Source organism: Callospermophilus lateralis, chromosome 3 (assembly GCF_048772815.1).
Source record: "Callospermophilus lateralis isolate mCalLat2 chromosome 3, mCalLat2.hap1, whole genome shotgun sequence".
Lineage (NCBI taxonomy): Eukaryota > Metazoa > Chordata > Mammalia > Rodentia > Sciuridae > Callospermophilus > Callospermophilus lateralis.
In genome coordinates this window covers 155,296,644-155,324,079 of record NC_135307.1, presented here as the reverse complement: position 1 = coordinate 155,324,079, position 27,436 = coordinate 155,296,644, and the positions used below count along the sequence as shown (strand labels likewise).

Here is a 27,436-nt window from a genome sequence, read left to right as displayed (position 1 = left end):
TCCTCTCAATTTGTGGATTTTATTCTGTTTCACTTTGGGAAGCAAACTTTAAAAAAAATTAAACAGTGTCTGCCATTGTACCATGTGTAGCTCTTGGAATTTCTGCAATTAGCTCCAATGCCATCTTCCTTTTTTCATTTAAATCGTTCTATTTTAAGGTTTGTGTAAAAAAAAAAGAGTTGCTATCCTCAAAGAAAAATCCAACAGTTGAATGACACATGAAATAAAGTTAAATTGAATTATAATAAACTTCCACTGAATCTTGTTTAACCTCTCTTTGTTCTTTTCCTCTTTTTTTTCTCCTTAGTTCTCACCTGAAGTTTAATAATCTTACCCTGATTTCAACTCATGGACTCCCAGGGAAAAAACTTCTGGGCAATGAACAAAGAAAGTTTCTGGCAACCAAGTATGAATCCTATTTGATTTTTTCATTCTAAGGCCCAACTGTAATCCGTGCATAGTCTTTTCTATGGTATCTAATAGATTTCAGATTGGAAAGGGAAAAGTGAAAGACTTTTCTCCTAGTGTTCAGCATTACTTAAGAAATACAAATTCAAACCTATTACCGAGAGAATGGTCCAGAGTGATGTTAAGCTCGAATTCGGGACCCCCAAAAGACCAACAGAGACCCAAGATCGATGTAAGCAGCAAAGAGGTGTTTATTGCGAGCTAGCTCGGTCCTCCGCACGCACACACAGCAACTGGTGACGCTGAGAGGCCCCGAACCCAGGGTTTGCAGCATTTTTATACATTTTTTGGAGAGGGCAGGGACTTCACATACATCATAGCCTCTTTCAGCAAATCATCACACACCACAGGAAAATCAAATAACAACTCTAAAACATGATTAGCACATTCACTGGCGGGAACAAGTTGTCTAGGGGTGATTGGTCAGTACAAAAGGGGTATTTGTCTGAACTGATTGGTTTAAGCCAAGAGGGGTGTACGTGCTAAACTACATGGTTTCCCAACATCATAAACTACTGGAGGGTCATCTGGTATCCCAGGTATTTCCCTGTCTCATGCTGATTGGTGGCTGCTAGGGGGCTGCTATGGGTCCCCACCTAGCCTGACTGAGTCAGGGACACCTGGCGCAGCAGATCTCTCCTGTAGATAAACCACTTAGCAGGGTGGGAATGTGCCTAGGAGCGCTCTGTGGGTTTTTCCAAGGACAAAGGTCATGTCCCTTCCTTGGACAGGCTTTGCTCTGAGGTAGAGGCTGGTTTTTCAGTGGCAGTTTTGGGCCACCATTTTATATCTGTGAGAAGCCAGTTGCCCTATTCCAACAATTGGGGTGGAGTCCATGGACCCAGTCACCCCTACAGGGTCAGTGGAGCTTGATAACTATTTTTGCATCTGACAGGGCACCTCAGTAGGGCTTGGGTCTGATGCCTACTCCACCATTTGTAATAGGCGCTGACTGGGCACCTTCCATGCCAGTCTAGGCAAGCTCTATTGTTTTCATCCCAATAGGATCATTATTTGACAACATCTCTTCTAGAAAATAGTGTTCCATTATCACACAGCTTTCACTGATTTTAATTTCCTATAGCAAAACATTAGAACAGAAATATTAGAATTCCTGCCTTTAGAAACAATCTCCCAATTTTTTTAGTGAAGAGTTAGGGAAATTGTTCCTCGCAGGGGACCAGTTCATTTCAGAATCTATGATGAAAGGACCCTCTTTCCTCTTTCCTCAAAAACTTGCTTTGCCTTCAAATAGTGAGGGAAAACCATAGATTCTTGGCCAGCAGAATAAGGCTCATTTTGAACTAATGTCTTTACCGGACTATAAACTTTGATTTTTTTTTTCTTTCTTGGAAGATTGCCATTACAGAGCAGTAAAGGACACAGGATTTGAGCCAGGAGGATGTGGATTCAGATCCTGCCCTACTACTGAGGGTCTGAGTGAGGGATGTCACTTCTCTGAGCTTTGGTTCTTTTAACTGTGAAAAGTGTATGATTAAGATGTGCTGCCTGGAATTTTTGTTAAAAAATTCTGGCCAAGAATAGAGAATTGATACAATGGACATCCTCTTTTCCTCCATCACACTTCCCTCTTTCTAAACTATATGACTCCCAGAAAACGCTAGTATTATTTATGTCTTAAGAAGAAGTTTTTTTTTTCCTGATATTTTCTTTTTTTTTTTTTTCACCTGGCTTATTTGTTTTATTTTTAACAAAATATAATTAATTGTATGATTACATAATTTAAGTTTCAATAATGTCTACATTTAACAAATATTTAACAAAATCCCTGAAAACTGAGCAGTTGGGTCTTAGGCACCATGATGAACTAGCTTCAGCACTACACTTCTTAACTCAGGCTTTTACACAGAGCTCAAGTTCAAAGTCTCTTTGAAAGACCCTTTCTACCACTGCTACCCATAGAGTGCAAAGGAAGGTTTGGTGTAGGAAATTTTTTGTTTGTTTGGTTTTTGGTTTTGTCTTTATTTTTATTTATACATGACAGCAGAATGCATTACAATTCTTATTACACATATAGAGTAAAAGTTTTCATATCTCTGGTTGTATACAAAGTATAGTATATTTATACCAATTCATGTCTTCATACATGTACTTTGGATAATAATGATCATCACATTACACCATCATTTATAACCTCATGCCTCCTCCTGTCCCTTCCCACCCCCTCTGCCCTGTCTAGAGTTTGTCTATCCTCCCATGCTCCCTCTCCCTATCCCACTATGAATCAGCATCCAATATGGAAAGCAGTTTGGAGATTCCTTGGAAATCTGGGAATGGAACCACCATTTGACCCAACTATCCCTCTCCTTGGTCTATACCCAAAAGACTTAAAAACAGCATACTACAGGGACACAGCCACTTCAATGTGTATAGCAGCACAATTCACAATAGGTAAACTGTGAAGCCAGCCTAGATGCCCTTCATTAGATGAATGGATTTAAAAAATGTGGCATATATACACAGTGGAATATTACTCAGCAATAAAAGAGAATAAAATCATGGCATTTGCAGATAATTGGATGGAGTTAGAGAAGATAATACTAAGTGAAGTTAACCAATCCCAAAAAACCAAATGCCGAATGTTTTCTTTGATATAAGGAAGCTGATTTAAGCTGATGCAACCAGCTTGGTATAAGTTCTATCCATCCCCAGGTTGAGTGTGATAGGAAAGAATGGTATAAAGGACTTTCTGCTGATATTATACTACTGCATAGGCAGACTGAGTACCTAGGTAGAAGTTGCTCATTTTGAAGATCCCTATCTGATCCCTGCAGGATGGGTGTAAGACCCATACCCCAGATGTCCTAGCTTCTGTCCTTGCCTCTTTGCATTTTCAACACAGTCACCACAGCAACACTTCAAAAATGTGACTCAGATCATGTCAACTCCTTACGGCCCAGAACTGCACTGTCCAAGAGAGCAGCTATTAGCCACATGGGGCCATTTAAATTTAAATTAGTTAAAATTAAATGAGATGAAAAAATTCAGCTCCTCAATCATATTAACCACGTTTCAAGAGCTCAAAATAGCCACATATGGCAGTGGCTACCAAACTAGCTTAGCTACAGAACATTGTCATTAGCACAGAAAGTTCTAGAATGTTCTGAAACTAAAGTCTGTTGTTCCTATCTACTTCTCTGATATCATCTTTTACTTTTTACTCTTTTCTCTCCACACTAGCCCTGTCAACAACTTTAATGTCCCTCAAACACAAGAAACTGGTCCACTTGGGGTCTTTGCTTTTTTTATCTGAAATTTTACCTCTTCCATGAGGTCTACCCTGACAACCCCATTTGTTTGCAACCAACACTTCAACTTACTCTAGTTCCCCTTACTCTGCACTATTTTATTTTGTTTTATTTTTAGTGCTACTGAAATCCTTCTGAATGTTATATAATTTGCATTTTAAAACTATGTTTTTTCTTTAAATTCCAAATCCTTCAACTATAATGTAAATTCCACAAGGGCAGGAATTTTTGCCTTTTTGTTCACTAATGTATCCCCTGTATCTGGGACAGTGCCTCACATATAGCAGGTGCTCAATACATGATGTGGAATACACCAATGTTGCCTCCAAAGAACTGCAGGCATTCCCTCAATCATAATAAGACAGGCACCAAACAGCTCCATCCCTCCATATGAGCACTACATAATATCCTAACTCTTGGAAGCCAGTTAACAGGATGTTCCCTTCAAATGGTCCTCATACCAGAATAAAGGAAATTCTCTCTGATTATGGAGTTTAAAAACAACAAGGACAAACAACATCCATAAATTTAATCATTTAAATTCCTCATTCCGAATACTACTTTTGAACTTGTTCTTAACCAGTGTTTTGCTCCATTATTATGGTTATTATTTTTTTTGCACAGCATTTTGGTCCATCCCAAGCCCCCTGCCCCACTCTGTCCACCACTGATGGAGGTGCAAATGACATGCCCAGAGCACAGCTGAAGGGAAGCAGCAGGAAAGCAGGAGAAACAGGAAGGAGGAGAAGCCACTAATTGGACAGTCAACCGTGCATAATTGAAAGTTAATTGTAACAGTCCTTCTTCTAAGAATGTCACAATTAATACTCTCTGAAAACCTCTAAGGTTTTTTTCCATTGCTGAATGTTCTGATTCCATGAGGTGCAGGTCTCCATTGACTTCTATTGGCTCCCCTGGAGTTGGCTTCTAATTGTGCACCTGGAGCTTTGGCTAAGTCTCCTGCCCACCAGGTCTGGGGGCACTACAACATTGAACAAGCAGGCCGCTCCTCACTTATGCCTTCTTCCAGAAATTTCCCCTTCCTGCATTTCTGCTTCCTGCTCCCCCTTCTCATTATCTGGCTCCAGAGTTTTCTATAAAGACAACCTTTCACATTTCTGCCCCTGTGGTGCTGGAGACTGAACCCAGGGCCTTGTACATGCTAGGCAAGTGCTCCATCACTGAGCTACAGTCTCAACCCCCTTTCATATTATTTTCAAGTCAGGGTCAAGCTCACTTGAGACAACATGAAGTTTCACTGATGCGCCTTTTTTGGTTCTTTCTTTTCCAGAGAACCCTGGAAGGAGTACGTCTCTCATCACCAAGCTGAGAGGCAGTCCCTCCTGTGTTAGAACCCTAAGGCTTATTTACTCTGCATAGGAAATAATTTTGGAAAAATTTTTTGCTTATAGTTTCCCTTGTGGGGAAATTAAAGAAGGTACAGATGGATAGTAATATTCACAATAGACAGCAATCCCTTACACTGTGAGATTTTAACATAAGAAATGTCATTCAAGTAGTAACAGACTGCAAAAGCAAGCAGCCCACAACCTTCAATGCTTCTTTTTGCATCTGAGTAAAGGTTCCTGAAAATCAGTGTTCAAGTACCAGTTCCCACTGGACAGAGCTTCGAATTTTAAGTCTGAAATATGCATTCTGACATTATCAACACTGCTGTCCTACCATCATTAAAAATAGTATTGTCTTAGCCTTTCACAAATTTCCCCTGAGAGCTTTTATCTTTGAGTAAATCCTCATAAGACTAATCCCTGGACACTAACTATGTTTAATTTTTCCTCATCTTGGACAGCTTACAGTAGAGATTGTATAACTAGAACAATCCTTTGTGGGTCTCTCATGAATGTACAAAACCAGTGAAGTTTCCTGTATTTCTGTAAAGCTATCAAAATGGCTTTTTAAAAGAATTTCAACTCCCTATTCATTATTTTCCTGTGACAGGCCAGCCCTTGATTTTCTTTATTATTATTATTATGATGATGATGATTTTTTTTTATTAAGGAGAAATTTTCTTGTTTTTAAGTGTTGTTTCACAGACAGATACAAAGCCCAGAGCTCCCATCTCTTTCTAGGGCTGTGTAACAGGGTCTAATGTGCATCCATTACTAGAATTCTCTTTGTGTGGTGAAACCAGACTCATGTATGGATCAAAAAGAAAAAATGTTCTCCCATTACCACTTCAGAACCCTGTTTTCTTCCAAATAGAGTAAACAGGATGATGTGCCATTAATATTATTTCAAATAGTACCCTTCACATATGCATCCCACTTGACAAAATATCATCTCCTGCATGCTCATGTTCATTCCTTACTGTGCATGGAGGGAGGGCTAAGTGCCCCATGTTGAGAGGTGAAGAAACTGGGGACACAGGGTTCCCAAAGTCCAGGCTCATTGGCCAAAGAGCAGGGACTCAGACCTGGATAGTTCTTTCTGAAAAAGATCGTCTAGCCTAATTTTAAATGAAACACTATCCTGTTACCTGAGACTGTCCATCTTCAGAACAGGATCATTACAAAGGTCATTTACACAAGGTTAAACCTTTCAGAAAGTTCCAGAAACACCCCTCATAAAAGTCTTTAAATAAACCCAAAGCTGTAAGAAACCCACTCTTGTCACATTAGAGGAGAGTGCCCAAACTCAACAAAACCCAGAAAATGAAAGTCCACAGTGCCACCAGGACGCTGCCCCAGCATTAACAGTCACCCTGGACCTGGTGTAGATAAACCACCACTGCCCTGAAGAGTAAACTCCGAAAGTCTCCAGTGATTGTTCTTGCTGTGAATGTAATTCCCTCATTGAAAACTTCTTTAAATAAAATGCACTTTGTTTTTTTTTTTCATGAAACCATGCATTAATTCTAAGAACAAGTCACTGACTGAAAAATATTAGTAAAATAGGAAGGATTTCAACACTCAATGATGTTACTTTCTTCTTCCTCATTCCCTTTGCAGAAGAAAGTGTACAAGTGATCTCTCTCTCTCTCTCTCTCTCTCTCTCTCTGTGTGTGTGTGTGTGTGTGTGTGTGTGTGTGTGTGGTCTCTCCCTCTCTCTCTCTCTCTCTCTCTCTCTCTCTCTCTCTCTCACACACACACACACACATACACACACACACCCCTCTTTCCTTGTGGACTGGCCTAAGCCAGGTGGAGCAATTTAGTTTTAATGGGAAGATGTCAATTTGTGCCTAAGTGTTTCAAAACGAAAAATCTCCTAGCATCCATCCTGGTAAACTCACAGCAAGAGCACAGACTTGGCTCACTAGGGGACTCGAACCAGCTCACCAGATGTCTAATTAATGCCCGCTGTCAGCTGCTCAAATGTCACTTATGGAGCTTCTCTCTTTGCAGCCACTGTTTTAATGATAAAGATTATGCATTGATGTCACTGTGCTCCTGGGTTAATGTTGTGGTTGGTAGAATGACTGGCATAGACCGAGCAGCCAAGCACGTAATAGTTTCCAAGGACCAAATCGTGCTGTACGACCACCTCATCCTCTGTACCGGGCAGCAGTACCAGGTGAGGCTGTGCACATGGGATGTGTTTGGAGATCTCCACGGTTAATGTGTTTACTGGGGCACATGCTCTCTGGGTAAAGAGCATCCTTTCTTGCCCGGACAGCTGCCACTCTATATTCATAAAAGCGCTCTTCAAGGCCTGCGCACATGACCAGAATTGTGTCCGCAAACCCTCCCAGAAACCCATTCCAAGAAAAACATTCTGCTCCAGGATAAAAATCACAGCAAGTTGGAGAAATGTCATTCTTAAGCTGTTGTCCCAAAGTCTAACACTTAACGGCTCACCATAGCAGAATCCAGACACAACCAGGCACGCATTTGTGGTAAATTAATTTATGCCTCAAGAGGCTAACATTTGGCTGTGGCAATGCACTCACGCAAAAGTATTTCAAACATGCGCACCTTCTGTCAACCCTTATTTTATTATGTCTCTCAGTTATAAAACTAGGAAATCAGATTGACTGCTTTCCCAGTGACCATGCTTCCCGTTTGATTAATCTCTCAAGCCACATTTAAATACGGCATTGCTGGATTCAACCGAAGCTGTTCATGTCTCAGGCAGCAGATTTTATTTTATTTTATTTTATTTTATTTTTTTAATATATATTCTTTAGTTTTTCAGCAGACACAATATCTTTGTTTGTATGTGGTGCTGAGGATCGAACCCGGGCCGCACACATGCCAGGCGAGCGCGCTACCACTTGAGCCACATCCCCAGCCCCTCAGGCAGCAGATTTTAATATTCCCACTTCTTGGTACACATTAGCATTTTCTGTGATCCACAATACAGTCTCTCTCCCATGAAAATACATTGTTTTATAACTCAAGGATGGGCTCTCAGTTAGACCATCTCATGCATGGTGGTGGATTCAATGCGTGTATGCTTTCTTTACTTTTCCCAAGCCAGGAGAAGGAGTAGACAGGGTCTCAGTACTAGCGCTGTTATTGCATGTGGTGAGCAGTCACTTTAGCAATGTTCCCTGCTTTGTCTGCACATTGAGATCCCCTGGGGTGCTTTGAAAACACCTATGCCTAGGCGCTGCCTCTGGAAATTTAGTTATTTTGGTGGGCCTGGTTTTTTGTTGTTGTTGTTGTTGTAATACCCAGGGGTGCTTTACCATGGAGCTACATCCCTAGGACTTTTTGGGTTTTGTTTGAGATCCCATTTTGCTAAATTGCCAAGGTTGGTCCTGAACTTGTGATCCTCCTGCTTCAGCCTCCCAAGTCACTGTGAATACAGGTGTGTGTCACTGTGTCCATCTCCTGCAGTATTTTTTTTTAAGCTTCCCAGATGATCATAAAGTAAGGCAGAGAATCACCAGCTGGAATTTTCTCAAGGTTGAATTCCTTCATCTTTATCTTAGAACAGCACTTGTCAAACTGCATGGTGCACACACAAAGCCTCAGAGCATCTTGTTAAAACCAAGATGCTGAGCCCTAGGGTTGGGTGGCAGAACCTGAGACAGTAGTTTCTAACAAGCTCCCTGGTGAGGCTGTTGCTGCTAGTGAATGGACTGCACTTTGAGGAGCTTGGGTGAATCTCTAAATAATTTACTTTTCTTTTTTCTTTTTTTTTTCTTTCTTTTTAAGAAGTCTCTTTCTCAAAGGATAAAAAAGAATGCCTTTTTTTTTTTTTTTTTGGTTGAAGGATAAAAATGAACTGGAGAGATACCTCATTTTGATATTTAAGGATTCTTCATACTTAAAAAAAAATAATAAACCAAAAGAAAACACCAGGCACCCATTTCGCCTGTCCCCCCTCACCTGCCTGACGGGTTCCAGCTGCTGCTGGCGACTGCGTACTTTGGAAACTGAGCAGAGGACTGGGCCAGCTGTCCAGTGACTCGGGCATCTGCCCATGTGTGTCCAGCTGCCCCTGCAGCTTTAGTTTGCGGCACATTAAGCTCTTGCCCTTTTTACAGTGGGAAAAATGAAATGAAGAAGTGATAAAGGGAGTTCCAATTTAATTTTTCCAGAAGGACATAAAAATCAAAGGTACATAGAGCAATACAGAAAGAGCAGCTGAATTCACTGGGGACCTTCTAGTTTGTATTTCTTTTTCTGTCTCCTTCTCTTTGATTCTCGCATGGTTTTGTCCCAATTTTGTCAAACAAAATGATGAAAATAAAACCTAAACCCAAAGCAAGAAGACAATCTATTATAAAATATAATTATGATCTTTAACCTCTAATTAGACCTTTTAAATAGCATGCTTCACTGTAAAATATTCTGCAATATTTTGATATGCAAATGCATATCACACAAACTTTTTATCAGAAAATCTGTGCACAAGGTAAAATCTTTAATTGTATGGCATGGCTGAGAGTAAGGAGGGCTGTTCTCTTACTTCCAAGTCCTCTTTCTTGAGCTATACAGTCTGAAGCATTTCTGCTAGAATAAAGTGCTTTAGAATAAAGTGTTTACTACCATAGTTCCAGGTACCATGTTTATAGAAGTTTTGTCCTTGATCTGCCAACTACAAAGTTGCCATTATTTAAGGCCTCTCTGTTTTGAAAGATGATTGGGCATTTAGCTATCTCATTTTCAGTACCCTCTAACTTCCTTACCCACCCACTTCATCAGTTTTCACTGGTTTTTGAATGAATACATGCCACCTTTGAAAACCACTCTTTGAGATCACTTCCAAATGAGATCACATGACTCGCAAATGGTTACTGATAGATAGATAATATCTGCTCTGTGCCTGGACTTGGGTAATCTCATAAGGAAGAAGAACACAAATTTAACTCAAACTTAACACCAAAAACCAAACAAACAACAACGAATAACCCAATCAATAAATGGCAAAATAACTGAACAGAAACTTCTCAAGAGAAGAAACACAAATGACTGACAAATATATGAAAAAAAAATGCTTCAAATCTCTAGCAATCAGGGAAATGCACATCAAAACTACACTAGGATTTCCCCTTATTTCAGTCAGAGTGACAATGATTAAGAATACAGACAATATGAATGCTGACGAAGATGTGGGGGAAAATGTATACGTGTACACTGTGAGACCACAGACTATTACAACCACTCTGGCAAGCAGTATGGAGATTCCTAAAACAAGTAGGGATGAAACCACCATATGATCTAGCTATTCCTCTCCTTGGTATTTTCACAAAAGAACTAATATCAATATACTATAGCAATATGGCCACCTCAATGTTTATAGCAGCACAATTCATGATAGCTAAATTATGGAATCAACCCACATGCCCATCAATAGATGAATGGATTAAGAAATTGTGAGCCAGGCATGGTGGCACACGCCTGTAATCCTGGAAGCTTGGGAAGCTGAGGCAGGAGTATCATGAGTTCAAAGCCAGCCTCAGCAATAGCGAGGTACTAAGCAACTCAGTTAGACCCTGTTTCTAAATAAAATACAAAATAGGGCTGTGGTTCAGTAGTCAAGTGCCCCTGAGTTCAATTCCTGGTACCTCCACCACCAACAACAACAACAACAAAAAAAAGAAATTGTGGTTCACAATGGAGTTCTTCTCAGCTATAAAGAATAAAGAAATTATGGCATTTGCTAATAAATGGATGAAAATGGAGATCATCATGCTAAGTGAAATAAGCCAGACTCAGAAACTCCAAGGTTGAATATTTTCTTTCATATGCAGAAGCTAGGGTAAAATAAAGGAAAGGAGGAGGGAAAAAATAGGACATCATAAAGATATAGGAAAGTAGTGTAGAAGAAGGAGATCAAAAAGCAGAGTGGAGGGATGGGTAAGGGGAGGCAATACAGAATGAATTCTCAGAAAATCATGTTATGTGCATCTATAAATATACTACCAGGAACTTCACATTTATGTATAAGTAAGAAGAACCAATCAAATATGAATAAATAGACAAGCAAAAGGAAGTCTAGCAGAGTAGAGAAAGGAGAACTGTGGAGGGAAGGGAGGATGGGAGGTAAGAAGGATCATTAAATGAAATCAAATTCCATTCCATGAATGTGTGAGTTTGTCGGGATGAACACAACTACACTTATAAAGCTCTTTTTTTTTTTTTTAGAAAAAAGAGATAGGTACTTCAGTTTATAGTCAACCTTATATGACTCAACAATATGACATAGTTTCTGAGAGGTTCATGACATCTAGAATGAGAATAAAGTGTGGTAAGCAGAACGGTGCAGCCCCAGGAAAGAGTCTGCTACAAATAGGGACTGGGGAAAGAGCTGTCTATGTTGATGTACCTTCTAGGAACAGACTGGAGAGTGGGACTCCCCTTATCATTTGACAGCAACTAGTAGGAAGAGAATTCACACTGAAGATGAATGAAGGGAAAAGTAACAGCATAAAGTCAAAGCAAGTGGCTCTTTTGAACCATCGCTGCAAATTATCTGATGCTTCTCCCATCAGAGGGTTGGAATCTGTGCCTCCCCTTCTTGAAGCAGACTTACAACTGTAACTTAAGACATGCTAGAAGAAAACTCTCCTTACCCAAGAAAAATATTATCTAACTGATTGATTTCAAGCAAAATCAAGGAAAAAAAATTCTCAGTTAGTTACATTCTAGTAAATGTCAGAGAATGAGACATTTCTGATTGTTGCATGAGAATGATGGGAGGTGAAGGGAGAATGAGCTTCAGAAGAAAAATAACAGATTACCAAATGCACTCCCTTACAAAGGAACAAAAATAAGGCAATCATAAAATATTCCTCTTTGATGTTAAATTGCAAAATAAAATGAAAACAACTGCACAGAATTCTGAGAAAATTTAATGGTTCAGTTATTATATGTCCACTTAATTCTATCATTTTAGAAGATATTAGAGAGACATTCTCTTATGTACACATCCTCAGAAAAATTATATTCCATGTTTTTTTTACCTTACTGTAAAGTGCGATGTACTCCAAATAACTGAGATTAAAAAAGAAAATTTAGAACTTTATAATAGTATAAGGATAGGTAGCAAGCACCACAAATGTAATTTAAATAATTTTTGTAAATCTGAAAATAACTATGAAATAGGAAATTATGACTCTCAATCTAAATTAGTCTAATAAAGACAAAGAACTTCCTGAAAATATGAAAAAAGGTATAAAGGGAGTAATATGAGTTATCTTAAGTAGGCAGTCCAAAGGTAATATTTCAGGGTTGATCCATTATTATTTAGAGTAATTTGGTGACACACGCCTGTAATCCCAGAGGCTCTCGGGAAGCTGAGACAGGAGGATTGCAAGTTCAAAGCCAGCCTCAGCAATAGTGAATCACTAAGCAACTCAGTGAGACCCTGTCTCTAAATAAAATACAAGATAGGGCTGAGGATGTGACTCAGTGGTCGAGTGCCCCTGAGTTCAATCCCCGGTACCCACCTCCCCCCCCCCCCCAAAAAAAAAAGAACCGTAAAAGACTATGTCAGGCAAATCCACACAGTGCTTAGAGCAATGATATTAATACACAACAAAGTAAAATTGGAGACACAAAAGCAATTAACACTGACAAAGGTCAAAATTCATGGTGACAATATAGAGGTCACAAACCTGTTATGAGCTAAACATGATTGTGTCAAAGGACAGGTCACAAAAACAAGGGTGTACACCTGGCTTACTCATTTAAGAAAAGAACAAGCTAAGGCACATCCAGAAGCTCAAATTCACCCTAGACGTTGAGTCACACAGATGAAAATTGGGGTGGCTAGGATGACCAGCTAGTCAGAACTAGTCTTGTGCATCATAACCCCAGGAAGCTGATTTAGGACAGGTCCACAGAAGCAATGGGAATATGATGCTTATTCACCCTAAGAAACAGCGTTATAATGGTCTGGAAGTCTTCCACAAGGGAATGGCCAGCCCCAGGAGACAGGAGCATGCTGTGCTGAGAGCCTTCATCAGAGCAATGAGAGTCCCGGATGGCAGTCGAGTGTTTTCTATGAAATGATCATATGTTAGCTGATGTAACCTTCATGGTGACTCTAAGATGATTCCAAGAAAAATCTCCTTGGAGTGAGTGTCATCTTCATTCTCACACTTCAGATTAGGGGACCACCTGTAATTTAGCAATTTGCCTGGGACCTCTCCACTGCAGGTGAACTTTCTGCCCATCATAGGTGCAATAGTATTCCTGCCCAACAATCCTGAGACCTCACCACACGAATATGCAAGACAGCTGGTATAGATCCTCCAACAAAGACCTCAAGTTGTGGTTAAGTTTTGCATCCTGTGCCTTTTCTTTTTCTCCTCTGTATAATTTGCACGTGGCAGCCAAATTGTGCTGATTCATTGGGCTTTCAGGATACTGTTTGATTTTAATTTGAACCAAAGTAATAAAAAGTCAAGAGTCCACCTAAAAACCCCAGTATTTGACACTTCTTGAACAATCAGATCTGGCCCTACTGGATCCATGCTCTTCCCTGGCAACAACTGGATGGAGCTGAGTCATAGCTGAACTCTGGCCAGGACACAGGCTCTCTAGTTTGTATCCCTGATATGAGGGACAAGTGACAGCCACCATCCTTTATTGGAGTTTCACTATTGCTTTCTTTACAGTAGAGGAAAGTTTCTGTTTCCACTCATGTCAGTGTCAAAAGCAAGAGAACAGAAGTTATACAGGGATGATTCTGTATAAATAGAGAGAAGGAAGATGGAGAGAGTAAGAGAGACAATTTCCCTGGAAAAAATCCTGTAATTTTCATGAGTAAATAACAATCCACTTCCCTTTTTGTATTTTTCTGCCTAGCCCCTCTGTACACTTGAATCTTAGTATCTGTTAAAATTGCTCCTGTGGCAGATTGTTTTAACCAAATAAGACCAAGTCAAATTCAGTTCGATGTTGTCTTCCAGAGCCTTGCCATTCCTGCTTGAAGAAGTGGTGTCTCGGTTTTAATCTTCTTGATCCTGATGTGTTAGCTTTGCGTCACAGTGAACAAAATACCTGTAGAACAACTTAGGGGAAGAAAAGTTTAATTTGGGCCCACAGTTTCAGAGGTCTCACTCTGTCCATGGTGGGCTGATTCCATTGCTGTGGGTCTGAGCTGAGGCAGAATAACATGGTGGAAGGAGGTGGTAGAGGAAAACTGCTCAGCCCATAGCAGCCAGGAAGCAGAGGGAGAGAAAGAAGAAGGGGCCCGGATCAAGATGTAGTCCCTCAAGGGTACACCCCCAGTGACCTATTCCTTCCAACCATGCCTCACCTGCCTATAGTTCTACCCCTTCATTCTAATCCATTCAGCATCAATGGATTAATCCACTGAGTCCTACCTCTGGTCATGATCCAAGCACTTCCCAAAAGCTCTACCTCTGACTACTTCCATGCATATGATGGTAGCCAACTTCCAGGACTGGTTAGAGAAGAATAAGGGGCTCTCTGTACTGCTTCTCTCTCTCAGGACACTTCCACCATATTAGGAGGAAGCCCAAGCTACAGGATCTCTCCACATGTGAGTGTTCCTGGTCTTAGACACCATCAACTTCTAAGTAGATAATGACCACTTATAGGTAGTTTTGAGTCCTCACATATTTTGTGGGAAAAGAAAAAGAACTGAGATATTATACCTTCAAATGACTCCACCTTCTAGCCATCAAGTCACCCTCAGCCCTTGAGTCTGCCCATCTGAGGTTCTAAATGTTGTAGAACAGTTAAGCTGTCCCCTAACTTGCCCTATCTTAATTATTGGCCTAAGAATCCTTGAGCCTAATAAGTTTTGGAATAATTTATTTTACATTAGACAGTGTTATGGTTTGGAAATGAGGTGTTCTCCAAAAGCTCAAGTGTGAGACATCACAAGAAGGTTTAGAGGAGAAACGATTGGATTATGAGGCCCTAACCCAATCGGTAGATTGATTCCCTGATGGGATTAACAGAGTGGTAGCTAAATGTGGGTTAGGTGTGGCTAGAGGAGGGGGGTCATTGAGAACATGCCTTTGAGTTATATATTTTGTATCTGGTGAGTAGAGTCCCTCTCTCTGCTGTCTTAGCATCATGTGAGCTGCTTCCCTCCACCACACTCTTTTGCCTTGGTATTCTGCTTCACCTCAAGCCCTGAGGAATGGAGCCTGCTGCCCATGGACTGAGACCTCTGAAACTGTGAGCCCCCAAATAAATTTTCCTCCTCGACAGTTGTTCTTGTCTTGTATTTCAGTTGCAGCAGCACAAAAGCCAACTAAAACAGACAGCCAGAGTGATTCCTTCTGACAATTGTCTCTAAATGGTCCTTTTGTCTATTATTTGTTTGTTTTCTCCCCTTTTGATTAAAGCTAATTAATTATATCTGGGGACATAAAAGGACATATCTATATCAGACATTGCCAAGTGCACTTTATTATTATTATTGTAAAACTGTGTCAGATCTTTACGTCGTACCACTAAAATAAGCATTTCTCCTTCTACCTCAGGTCCCATGCCCTACCGGGGCCGACCCTGGGCAACACCTGACAAACAGAGAGGTTCCAGACAGCAGTCAACTGCAATATGCTGGGAAAGTTCCCAGCAACCATTTCATTCTCAACGAGGAGGAAGACTGCTTAAGTGCCCTGGTCTGGATAAGGAAGCAATACTTCCCCACCGAAGGTAAAGATATCAGTAGCCATGCATCTTTTCAGACCAGCGTTTTATTTTTATAATGAGTCTCATTCTTCATCTAGTTCCAGTATATAATTAGTGCCTAATTAATTCCAAGCAAATCATTCATCTGTCATGCTTTGTTTTCCAGATTAATTTACAACTTGTTGTCATTTTTGGAGACCCAGCCTGTTTGCTGGGGGAAAGAAAAAGGCTTGAGATAGTTTAATTATCTATAATTATTTTATTACACAAAATGAATATCCGAAGAGCAAAGCATGGCTAAAATCATTAACTAATTAAAGAATAATTTAATAAGCAAACATGTTTAGCAATTATATGGAAAATATGTCTCCTTTTGTGAAGCTGAAAAGACCAAAGAAGAAAAAGAAAGACTCACATTGGAAGGGCTCTTTTCTTCTTTTCACAAGCCATTGTTCTCTTTCTTGCTGTTGCCCGTGCTGTTCTTGCCACAAATCCACATATTCGAGTTGCATACCACTTTTTGAATCGAAGTGAGAAAGTAAAACATTTGTACAAATGCCTTCGCCACTCAAAAGCGTTTTCTCAAGCATCCTTCTCTCCATTGCTTGAATTTCATTGAAATTGTTTGACTCATAAAACCACCAGAACAGGGCTCAGCTACCCATGTGTCTCTACTTGAAACCTGGAAGTCCAAGTTTGGAGATGATTTTGTGCATTCAGTCCCTTTGTTTTACCTAAGGCCAGGGAGAATTAATGATCTCATTGAATGTGGCAAACTCCTACGGTGATAGCTGAAATTCTAATCCTGACCTTCAGTTCAGGGCAGGATATAAGGTCCAGAAATTGCCCTGGAAGTGGGCATCAATGTGTAAGAATAAATGTGCACCTTTAAAATACATTTATGTAAATAAAATTCAATTACCTTCATTATTGTAATTAATACATTACAATATAGTTTCTCCTGATTTTTGTGGATGGTTTAAATCCACCAAAACTTTTTGCCAAATTAGAATATTGACCACATTTTAAAAAGTTACTAGGCCCACACCAATTTGAGCAGGACCCAGGCCTAGGGTAGGTCTGAATTTGCCACCCGCCCCCACAACCTGGGAGCCCAAGCCTAACCCACTTCCATCTTAGGACACTGCAGACATCCTCAGAGCCTTCCCCGTGCAGTAACCCCTACCTTTTTAACAGACAGGGCCTAGAATACGCTGCATGTCAGAGCAAGCATCCCAAAGATAGTATAAGGCCCACCCTTTCAGCCCCGTCTCTGTAAGACATTGCATCCATCTTGGGGTATCTCCACTATTATCGCAAGTTACCTTGGGTATTGCCACCACCACCTTTAGCTGCAGTAGCATCCATTGAGGGACACCAGCAGGGTCTGGAACCCCAACATCAAGGTGAGGTACAGACAATCTGCACAGGTACTACAAGAATATAGGATAGAAACTGTAATATCTCAGATCCACACAGCAAGAAAGGAAGACACATAGACAACATGAAGAAACAAGGGAGGAAAGTGCCCCAAACAAACCAGGACACTACAATAACAGAACCCATGGACAGCGAAATTGGTGAAATGTCAGAGCAGGAGTTCAGAAGGTTCATAATTAAAATGATCTGTGAAATAAAGAATGACCTAAATGAGCAAATACGACAAAAATGGACCATTTCAACAAAGAGATAAGACAGTAAATAAAGGTAGCAAAAGATTACTTCAAGAAAGAGTTAGAGACTCAGAAAAAAATCAGTCAGAAATCCTTGAAATGAAGGAAACAATAAAATAAATAAAAAACTTATAGAAAGCATAACTATCAGACTAGGTCACTTGGGAAAAAGAACAATTAGATAATGAAGACAAAGTATACAATCTGGAAAATAAAGTTGATTACACAATGAAGATAGTAAGAAACCATGAACAGAACATCCAAGAATTATGGAACAGCAACAAAAGACCAAATCTGAGAGTTATTGGGATAGAGGAAGGCACAGAATTTCAAATCAAAGGAATATACAATCTCTTCAATGAGATAATATAAAAAAAAATTTCCCAAGCATGAATAATGAATTGAAAAACCAAATCCATGAGGCTTACAGGACACCAAATGTACAAAGTTACAACAGATCTACACCAATGAACATTATAATGAAAATGCCTAGCATACAGAATAAGGATAGAATCTTAAAAGCATCAGGAGAGTGGAATCAGATCACATATAGGGGGAGACCAATTCATATCTCAGAACAATTTTTAACCCAGACCCTCAAATCCTGGAGATCATGGAGCAAATTTACCAAGCTCTGAAAGAAAATGGATACCAACCACGAGTCTTGGTTGGCAAAATGAAGCTTTAGATTTGATGATGAAATAAAAACTTTCCATGATAAATAAAAGTTAAAAGAATTTACAACTAAAAAACCTGCACTACAGAACATCTTCAGCAAAATATTTCACAAAGAGGAAATAAAAAACAATAATGAAAATCAAAGAAAGAAAACTTCAAACCAGTATCTCTAATGAACATAGATGCAAAAATTCTCAATAAAATTTGGGCAAATTAAATACAAAAACATATCAAAAAGACAGTACACCACAATCAAGTAGGGTTCATTCCAGGGATGGTTCAACATATGGAAATCAATAAATGTAATTCATCACATCAATAGACTTAAAGATGAGAACCATATGATCATTTCAATAGATGCAGAAAAAGCATCTGACAAAATGCATCTGACAGCACCCCTTCATGTTCAAAACACTAGAAAAACTAGGGATAACAGGAACATATCTCAACATCATAAAGACTATCTATGCTAAGCCCCAGGGCAACATCATTCAAAATGGAGAAAAATTGAAAGTATTTCCTTTAAAAACTGGAACAAGACAGGGATGCTCTCTTTCACCACTTCTATTTAACATAGTTCTTGAAACACTGGCCAGAGCAATTATACAGATGAAAGAAATTAAAGGGATATGGATAGGTAAAGAAGAACTCAAATTAGCGCTATTTGCTGATGATATGATTCTATACCTAGAAGACCCAAAAATTTCCACCAGAAAACTTCTAGAACTAATGAATGAATTCAGCAAAGTAGCAGCATACAAATTCAACACCCATAAATCAAAGGCATTCCTGTATATCTGTAACAAATCCTCTGAAAAGGAAATGAGGAAAACTACGCCATTTAAAATAGCATAAAAAATAAAATACTTGGAAATCAATGAAAGAAGTGAAAGACCCCTACAATGAAAACAACATAATGCTAAAGAAAGAAATTAAAGAACTTAGAAGATGGAAAAATCTCCCTTGTTGTTAGATAGGCAGAATTAATATTGTCAAAATGATCATACTACCAAAAGCACTATACAGATTTTATGCAATTCCAATAAAAAATCCCAATGGCATTCCTCACAGAAATAGAAAAAGCAATCATGAAATTCATCTGGAAAAATAAGAGACCCAGAATAGCTAAAGCAATCTTTAGCAAGAAGAGTGAAGCAGGTGGTATCACTATACCAGATTTTAAACTATACTACAGAACAATAGTAAGAAAAACAGCCTGGTATTGGCACCAAAACAGACTGGTAGACCAATGGTACAGAATAAAGGACACAGATACTAACCCACATAATTACGGTTATCCTATATTTGACAAAGGTGCCAAAAATGTACATTGGAGAAAAAAAATGACCTTTTCAATAAATGGTGCTGGGAAAAATTGGAAATCCATGTGCAACAAAATGAAATGAAACCCCTATCTCTCACCATACACAAAACTCAACTCAAAGTGGATCAAGGACCTAGGAATTAAACCAGAGATGCTGAATCAATTAGAAGAAAAAGTAGGCCCAAATTTCCATCATGTCAGATTAAGCCCCAACTTCCTTAATAAGATTCCTGTAGCACAAGAATTAATATCAAGAATCAATAAATGGGATGGATTCAAACTAAAAAACTTCTTCTCAGCAAAAGAAACAATCAGTAAGGTGAATAGAGAGCCTACTATGAGGCTCTTATCACAAATTCTTACCACACGCACGTCAGATAGAGCACTAATCTCTAGGTATATAAAGAACTCAAAATCTTAACACCAAAGAAACAAATAACTCAATCAATATGTGAGCCAAGGAACTGAACAGACACTTCTCAGAAGAAGATCAACAAATATATGAAATCAACAAATATATGAAAAAATGTTCAACATCTCTAGCAATTAGAGAAATGCAAATCAAAACTACTCTAAGATTTCATCTGACTCCAGTCAGAATAGCAGCTATTAAGAATACAAACAACAAAAAGTGTTGGTGAGGATGTGGGGAAAAGGCACACTATATTGCTGGTAGCACTGCAAATTGGTGCAGCCAATGTGGAAAGCAGTATGAAGATTTCTTGGAAAACTGGGAATGGAATCACCATTTGACCCAGCTATCCCTCTCCTCAGTCTATACCCAAAGGACTTAAAAACAGCATACTACAGGGACACAGCCACATCAATGTTTATAGCAGCACAATTCACAATAGGTAAACTGTGGAGCCAAGCTAGATGCCCTTCAGTAGAGGAATGGATAAAGAAACTGTGGTGTATATACACAATGGAATATTATTCAGCATTAAAAGAGAGTAAAATCATGGCATTTGCAAGTAAATGGATGGAGGTGGAAAATATAATGCTAAGTGAAATTAGCCATTTCCAAAAAAACCCAAATGCCGAATGATTTCCCTGATTTAAGGATGCTGATTCATAATATGCTATGGCAGGCAGAGATGGGAGGATTGGATGAACTCTAGATAGGGCAAAGGGAAAAAGGGGAGGGAGTGACAGGGAGGGATATAGGGGTAAGAAAGATGGTGGAATGCAATGGTCATCATTACCCTAAGTACATGTATGAAGACATGAAGGATGTGACTCTACATTGTATACAACCAGAGACTAAAAAATTGCGCTCTTTGTGTAATATGAATTGTAATGCATTCTGTTTTCATATATAACAAATTAAAATTTAAAAAATTAAATTAAATTTTTTAAAAGTTACTAGTTTCCAGGCATGGTGGCACATGCCTATAATCCCAGTGCTTGGAAGGCTGAGACAGGAGGACCATGAGTTAAAAGCCAGCCTTGTCAATAGTGACATGCTAAGCAACTCAGTGAGACTCTCTGTCTCTAAATAAAATATAAAATAGGACTGGAGATGTGGCTCAGTGGTTGAGTGCCCCTGAGTTCAATCCCCTGTACCCAGTACCCCCCAAAAAGTTACTAGTTGACTACATTTAAAAATTTTAAAGGGCATTAAATAGCATTTAATACATTGCTGGATTCCATTTGCTAATACTATATAGGCTGTCTTCCTCTTAATTTATAAATAAGGTTGGCCTGTAATTTTGTCTTTAATGCTTTCCTTGTTATATTTTTAAATTCAAGAGTATACTAGTTCACAACACATTTTTGGAAGCTTCCCATATTTATGAGGACAGAAGGATGTCTGAAATGCAAAATGGGTTGGACAAGAATCAGACATAAAACCAATAGGATTTGGAACCTTCGGGTAGAGGTGGGATATATGGGAATATATATACCAGCAACCCAGATTTAAACTTTGTGGTGAAATATTTCTGTATTTGTATCAGGTCTTGATATTATTTTCAGTTTTCCATCTATATATGTTTAAATCTGTTTAAACATTTTATTCATTCTTTAACTTCTTTCTTTAGCAACTGTCCATGGCCTATACACACTTTAAAAATTCTGTAATCCAGGAGATTACCAAATCCAGGAGGTCAGAAAACTTTCATTATAAAGTGCCAGATAGCAAATATTTTAGACTTTGAAGGCCGTACAATCCCTGCCATAGCCATTTATCTCTGCCATCACAGCAGGAAAGCAACCACAGAGAGTACAGAAATGAGTGGGCATGGCCATGTGCCAATAAAACTTTACAAAATTTGCAAGAATAGGTGACAAGCCATGTTTGCAGAACCCTGCTTTTATCCATAGAATTTGGAGCAAGGCATTACCCTTGCATCAAGTCCAGACTCAAAATGCAGTTTAAACTTCCTAAAAGCACAAAAGTTCAGTAAAAAAAAATGCACAATATGTCTTAGTACAGTGCCCAATCCAGTGCGCTTTGAATCCCTGAACTTTGAATGTTTTAGGATGTTAGGACTGAGGAGCATTTTGATCAAGAGAAGAGTCTTCAGGAGTGGCAATGCAAGCTCTTAAGGTTGGATGTTGATGGCAGAGAACTTAGAAATCCCAAAACGAGACACTATGGTCCTCTTGAGGTGTTTTCTCATTTGTTTTCTTGGTTCTTGGGTGGGGAAAGAGCATCAGTGCTATTTTGTGGATTGGACTAGTTGTTAAAGATGGTGGTGCTGTGGTGCTTTTTCAAGACTTAAGAATGTCTCTCATCAGCCACCATCTGAGTGCTTGTTTTTGACCACTGCACAGACAGGATAAAAGAAGTATGTGAAAATTAGTTTCTTGTCTTAAGTGTAGGCAGTTTTCCCCATGTCTGGTGCTTGATGATTCCCCACAATGCCTCCCAAGTAGGTATACTTAACACTCAGATACTGAGACCAGACTCTGGGAGCCATCTGAGAAACCTGATCCAGTCTAGTTAACTCTGTGTAAAAGCCTTTTCAAATGTGAGAAAAGTTAGGAAGAAAAATATTACCTCCAGACTTAAGGAAACTCTTTCTCTTTGTAGCTTTTCTATAATTTGAGTCCTATTCAGACATGACTTTAATTAGTCCCATCAGATCTTACTCTTGTAGTTATTTTCCTGTTCTTTTCTTGTGCCCCCACATGCCATACATCCCCCCCATCTCTTCCCTCCCCAAACCCTACAATGCAGCATCATTGGAGCCCAGTAAAGATCCCAGAAAAAAAGTGAGCCTGGGTCAGTCACTCAAATACTACAGAAAGCCCATCCACACATGAGAGCCAAGAACCAACAACAGAACTGTACCCATGAGGGTTTCCAGGAAATACAGCACTGAGAAGAACCCCGCTAGAGAGCAGATCGCCAAGTCAAGCCTCCTAAACACACCTGGGCTTTCCTGGCAAGTGGAAAAAATCTGGTTAACATCTGGGGGAGATGAACATGGAAATCCATATCCATACCATATCACTGGGAAGATCTCAAGTGCTAACTGCGACTTCTGAGTGTAATACTCAAGTTTCACAGTGGACTTTCAAATCCCTCTAATACTGTGGAAGACCTAGTGGTCTTTCCAGAGCCACATTTTGAAAGGAAAATAATTGTCACAGCAGCGTTGTTTCTGAGATGTCTAGAGTGCCATACTTTGCTAAAACCCCAAGCCATTTCTTTGACAATTACTGTTCTAATTTATCTCAACTGTGTCTAGCACTGTGCCTGTTAGTAGGTGATGCTCAATATTTTGTTGAATGTGAGTGGAAATAACTTAGAATGCAACTCTTTTCCTTCCCCCCAAGTTTTGTCCTATAAAAACTTTTTGTCGTCAACCTGACCTGGAAATTGATAACCCATCAAGATGAAGACAGGAGAGCCCTGGAATGAGGTTGATGGCTTTCTTTCTTTCTTTCTTTCTTTCATATTTTCTTGGTTGTTGGTAGACTTTTATTTTATTTATTTATTTATATGTGGTGCTGAGAATCGAACCCAGTGCCTCACACATGGCAGGCAAGGGCGCCACCACTGAGCCCCAGCCCCAGCCCTGATGGCTTTCTTTTAACATACTGACTGAGAAGAATGAACTAAGGTCTTCATTTTGAATGACATAAGGCTTTGTAGTTCAGGTTCCAGAGTCAATGGCTTAGGTTCTGCCATTTCTGGGACATGTTACTTAACCCCTCTGTGTGTTAGATTCTGGACAATAGCTTCCTTAAGTGGTTTGCTGGGAGGATCAAATGAGATCAATGAGATATGACATGTATACTATATTCAGGACAGTGTCTCAGACATAGAAGTTGTTATTAGCATTACAATAGTCCCTCCCCTCTCCCTTTTCCCACCATTTCACTTTTCAAGGTTGTAATTATTCATGACCAACTGGAAGTATTATATGCAAATAGTTAAATGGTCTGAGAATATTGAATGAAAAATTCCAGGAAAAAAATCAATCTGTAAGTTATAACCTGTATGCTGTTCTGAGTAGCCTAATGAAATCTTGAGCCATCCCACCTGGGATGTGAATCATCCTTTTGTCCAGTGTATCCACACTATATAGACTACCCACCTGTTAGCTACTTAGCTTTCTCAGTTATTAGATCTCCTGTTGTAGTATCACAGTACTTCCATTCAAGTAATCCTTGTTTTACTTAATAATGACCCTAACATGCAAGAGTAGTGATGTTCACAACTAAGTTTTTCCAAAGAAAAGCCACAAAGTGGGGCTGGGGTTGTGGCTCAGCGGTAGAGTGCTCACCTAGCACGTGTGAGGCACTAGGTTCCATCCTCAGCACCACATAAAAATAAATAAAATAAAGGCATGTATATCCAACAATAACTAAAAAAAAAGTAAATTGACTTAAAAAAAAAAAGAAAGAAAGTCACAAAGTGCATTCTTTAAATAAAATGGTAAAAGGATGCCATAGGTATGTGTGCTTTGGGAAAAAAAAAAAAAAAACAGTATACGGTACTCTTTGTGGTTTCAGGCATCCACTGGGGGTCCTAGAACATGATCCAGTAGATAAGGGGGGCCTACACTACCATCACTGCTACATGTGATGAAATTCCTGCTACACTCTGAAGCTTCCCCAGAGGGTCAGTCTCAACCCCCATCAACATGGTGGAAGAGAAGTCGAGGATATCTTTTGATTAATTGTGTAAAGGCACCATGGCCTTCATGAGAGCCCTAGAGGCTGGGAAGGTTGAAGAAGGCTCCCCCAGAAGGATTTGAGCTTGACTTTAAAGGAGGGCAAGAGAAGCAAACTGAGAAGGAGGTTGAAAAGTTTGATCTGTTTCTGAAAGACAGTGGGCCAGCAGTTGGACTGGACAACACATCTGTGTAGGGCAGCAGTGGGGGAGAGAGGCAGAGGAGCCGACGGGAGACAGACTCTGGAGGCCTTCAATGGCCGGCCAAGTCTAAGTTTACCTGGTCACTTTTTAGAAAATGAGGACCCAGTGAAGGGAGAAAGCCAGAAGGCTGACCCTGTGCACGGAACAAACGCCCTTCAAGAAGGCGACCTTCCCTCTGTAGCACCCGTGCCAGCAGAGAGAAGGGGATCTGATGAGAGTGAGTTCCAGGCTACTGCCCATTGGGCGTGGGCAGCTGTGGACACAATGATGGTTGGAAGTGGCCACCTTTGCTCCTGGTGGTCCTGAGGGCACAGCTGCTTTTCTAAGCCGTGGTTTTCTTCTTGAAGAATCCTTCATCTTTAAACTCCTGAGCATCATCATGAAATGGCAGCAAAGCACATTTTTCCTAGTGGTTAAAATGAAAGCACTCGGCTCAAGTCAGTTAGGGGACAGTGGTATTAGAAACCAGAAACTGGAAGTCTGGCATGTCATGCAGAATAACAAATGGGGCTGCGGTCCTGCTCATTTGAAAGACTGGAGAAGCTTTTACTGCTGTTGGACATTTCAGTCCTTGTTTTCTCTCCATGTCACCCTAAAAATGCCAGAAGGAATGTGAGTATTTTTCATAATATTTTACCTTTACTCAGTCAGTGCTATTTCCCCCTTTTCTACATAGTTTCTTGAGGGAGAGGAAGAGGTGACCAAAGACAATGCCCTTTTTGAAGAAATCGGATGTGACTGGGTGTCCTTTCCTTCTGGGAACCACGCCCTGAATCCTGGGAGATGCCAGTCTGGACTGCACTGAAGCACAGGGACAAGATGAGGTTCCCTGATAACCACAGAGAGATTGTTCTAGAAGGATGGTGGATGCCAGGTAGCAGGCACGATGGATGCTCCTATGAGAGAGCTGACTCTCTCCTGAATTTCTACCTGTTGTAAATACGCAGACACTACCCAAAGTGGGACCCTTCCCCCTAATTACTATTTTATCTCATAGCCCTCTGCTTCCGAAGGAGACCGCAGTTGCACTGTGATGGAATTAGTCCAGGCTAAAGGATACTGTTTTCTGGGCTCTAGAGTCAGATGGATTTATGGATGTAAATTACCCTAAACTATTAGAACTGCTCCAGTGTCCTGGAGAATGGCTGACGTCACAGGCTCAAACGCTGCTTTCAACTGCAAACAAAACCTGGAGTGTTCTTCTGGGGGAGTGTGGGAGGGGGGCAGATTCTGATATAACCCAGCAACCTGATACATTAGCACAGTTTATGGCATTAATTGAAACTAATTGAAATTCATCTGCTATTACCTCTGTACTTTCCATGAAAATGAAGAGTAGGGTGAAAGTGAAGTAAAAAAATAAATAAATAAAGCCGCTTTAATGGCTCAAAATGGATCAATTATTTTCATCTTTAGCTAAATACAGTTTACTGCCTTATTAAAAGCATGTTTGTAGGAAAAGTATAACATTAAAATTCCAGTGCATGAGTCACCAACAAAGCCTTTGTTAGGCTGTAACTATTCTTCCCTTTTTTATTTGGTGGAGTGAAATGGTTTAGGTCAGGACTGGGTCACCGAAATCAAATGCTTTGACTTATAAAACTATTTGTGAGCATGATATGCTTTTAAGGTGAGTGTCCATCTTATAATTTATTAATATCCTAGGATGTATTTTCATTATCTGGTAATTTACTAAAGATACTTATCCAGATAAAATTGGAGTACTTTTTAGTCTCATATTATGTATCCATCTGCAAGTGTAGGCAGTGGGTGAGTGCTGGTTCTGAAACCAGGCTCACTGGTTTCTAATGCTGCTGACGTACATTTGCTGTATGAACTTTAGCTCATCATTTAACCTCTCTGTGCCCAATTTTCTGGAGAAAACAATAAAATCTATCTTATGGGCCTGATCTGAGAATGAATGAGGCCATACATAACCACTGTATGTTTCTTTTGAAATAGAAAAGGGAACTCTTAAGTAACAAGTAATTGTTAAAATACAATGAACTAGGTAAATATTCACAGACACAATAAAAAACACACCTATAAGATGTAGCATATAATTCTTGTTTTCTCTGGCCTTAAAATATAATAACTCTGAAGTATTAATATCTGTGTGCATTAAGTCTTCAACTTTACTTCTTATATCCTTGGGATCTAATTTCATGGCCAAATCACCAGATCAGAAAGTTCTTCCCTTTTTTCTAAGCCGCGGTTTTCTTCTTGAAGAATCTTTCATCTTTAAACTCCTGAGCATCATCATGAAATGGCAGCAAAGCACATTTTTCCTAGTGGTTAAAAATGAAAGCACTCAGCTCAAAAAAATAAAGTGCCTTTCTGACATTTAATATATAATGTTTTAAGAAGGCTGTGCTATTACTTTTAGAGTAAATCTATTACTTTAAAAAACATTAACCGGTCCCTGTGGTGCATGTCTATTATTCCAGCAACTCAGCAGGCTGAGGCAGGAGGATCCCAAGTTGGAGGCCTGCCCTGGGCAACTTGGCAAGAAGGTCTCAAAAAAGTAAAAGGGACAGAGGATGTAGCTCAGGGGTAGAGTGCCCCAAAGTCCAATCTCCAGCACCCCTACACACACACACTGTATTTTGTTTTTTGAATGAAATAGTGATCTACTCAGCTTTCCAGTTCTACCGTCATTT

General features: G+C 39.6%; 1 protein-coding gene across 1 annotated transcript in view; it reads left to right on the top strand.

Moving 5' to 3' along the window:
* Positions 1-27,436, top strand: part of Cfap61 (cilia and flagella associated protein 61) — a 247,891-nt gene that overhangs the window by 144,713 nt on the left and 75,742 nt on the right. Inside the window, exons 18-20 of the mRNA XM_076848917.1 lie at positions 308-406; positions 7,103-7,271; positions 15,619-15,793. Of these exons, the coding sequence (XP_076705032.1) occupies positions 308-406; positions 7,103-7,271; positions 15,619-15,793 (443 nt within the window). The remainder of the gene's footprint in view (positions 1-307; positions 407-7,102; positions 7,272-15,618; positions 15,794-27,436) is intronic.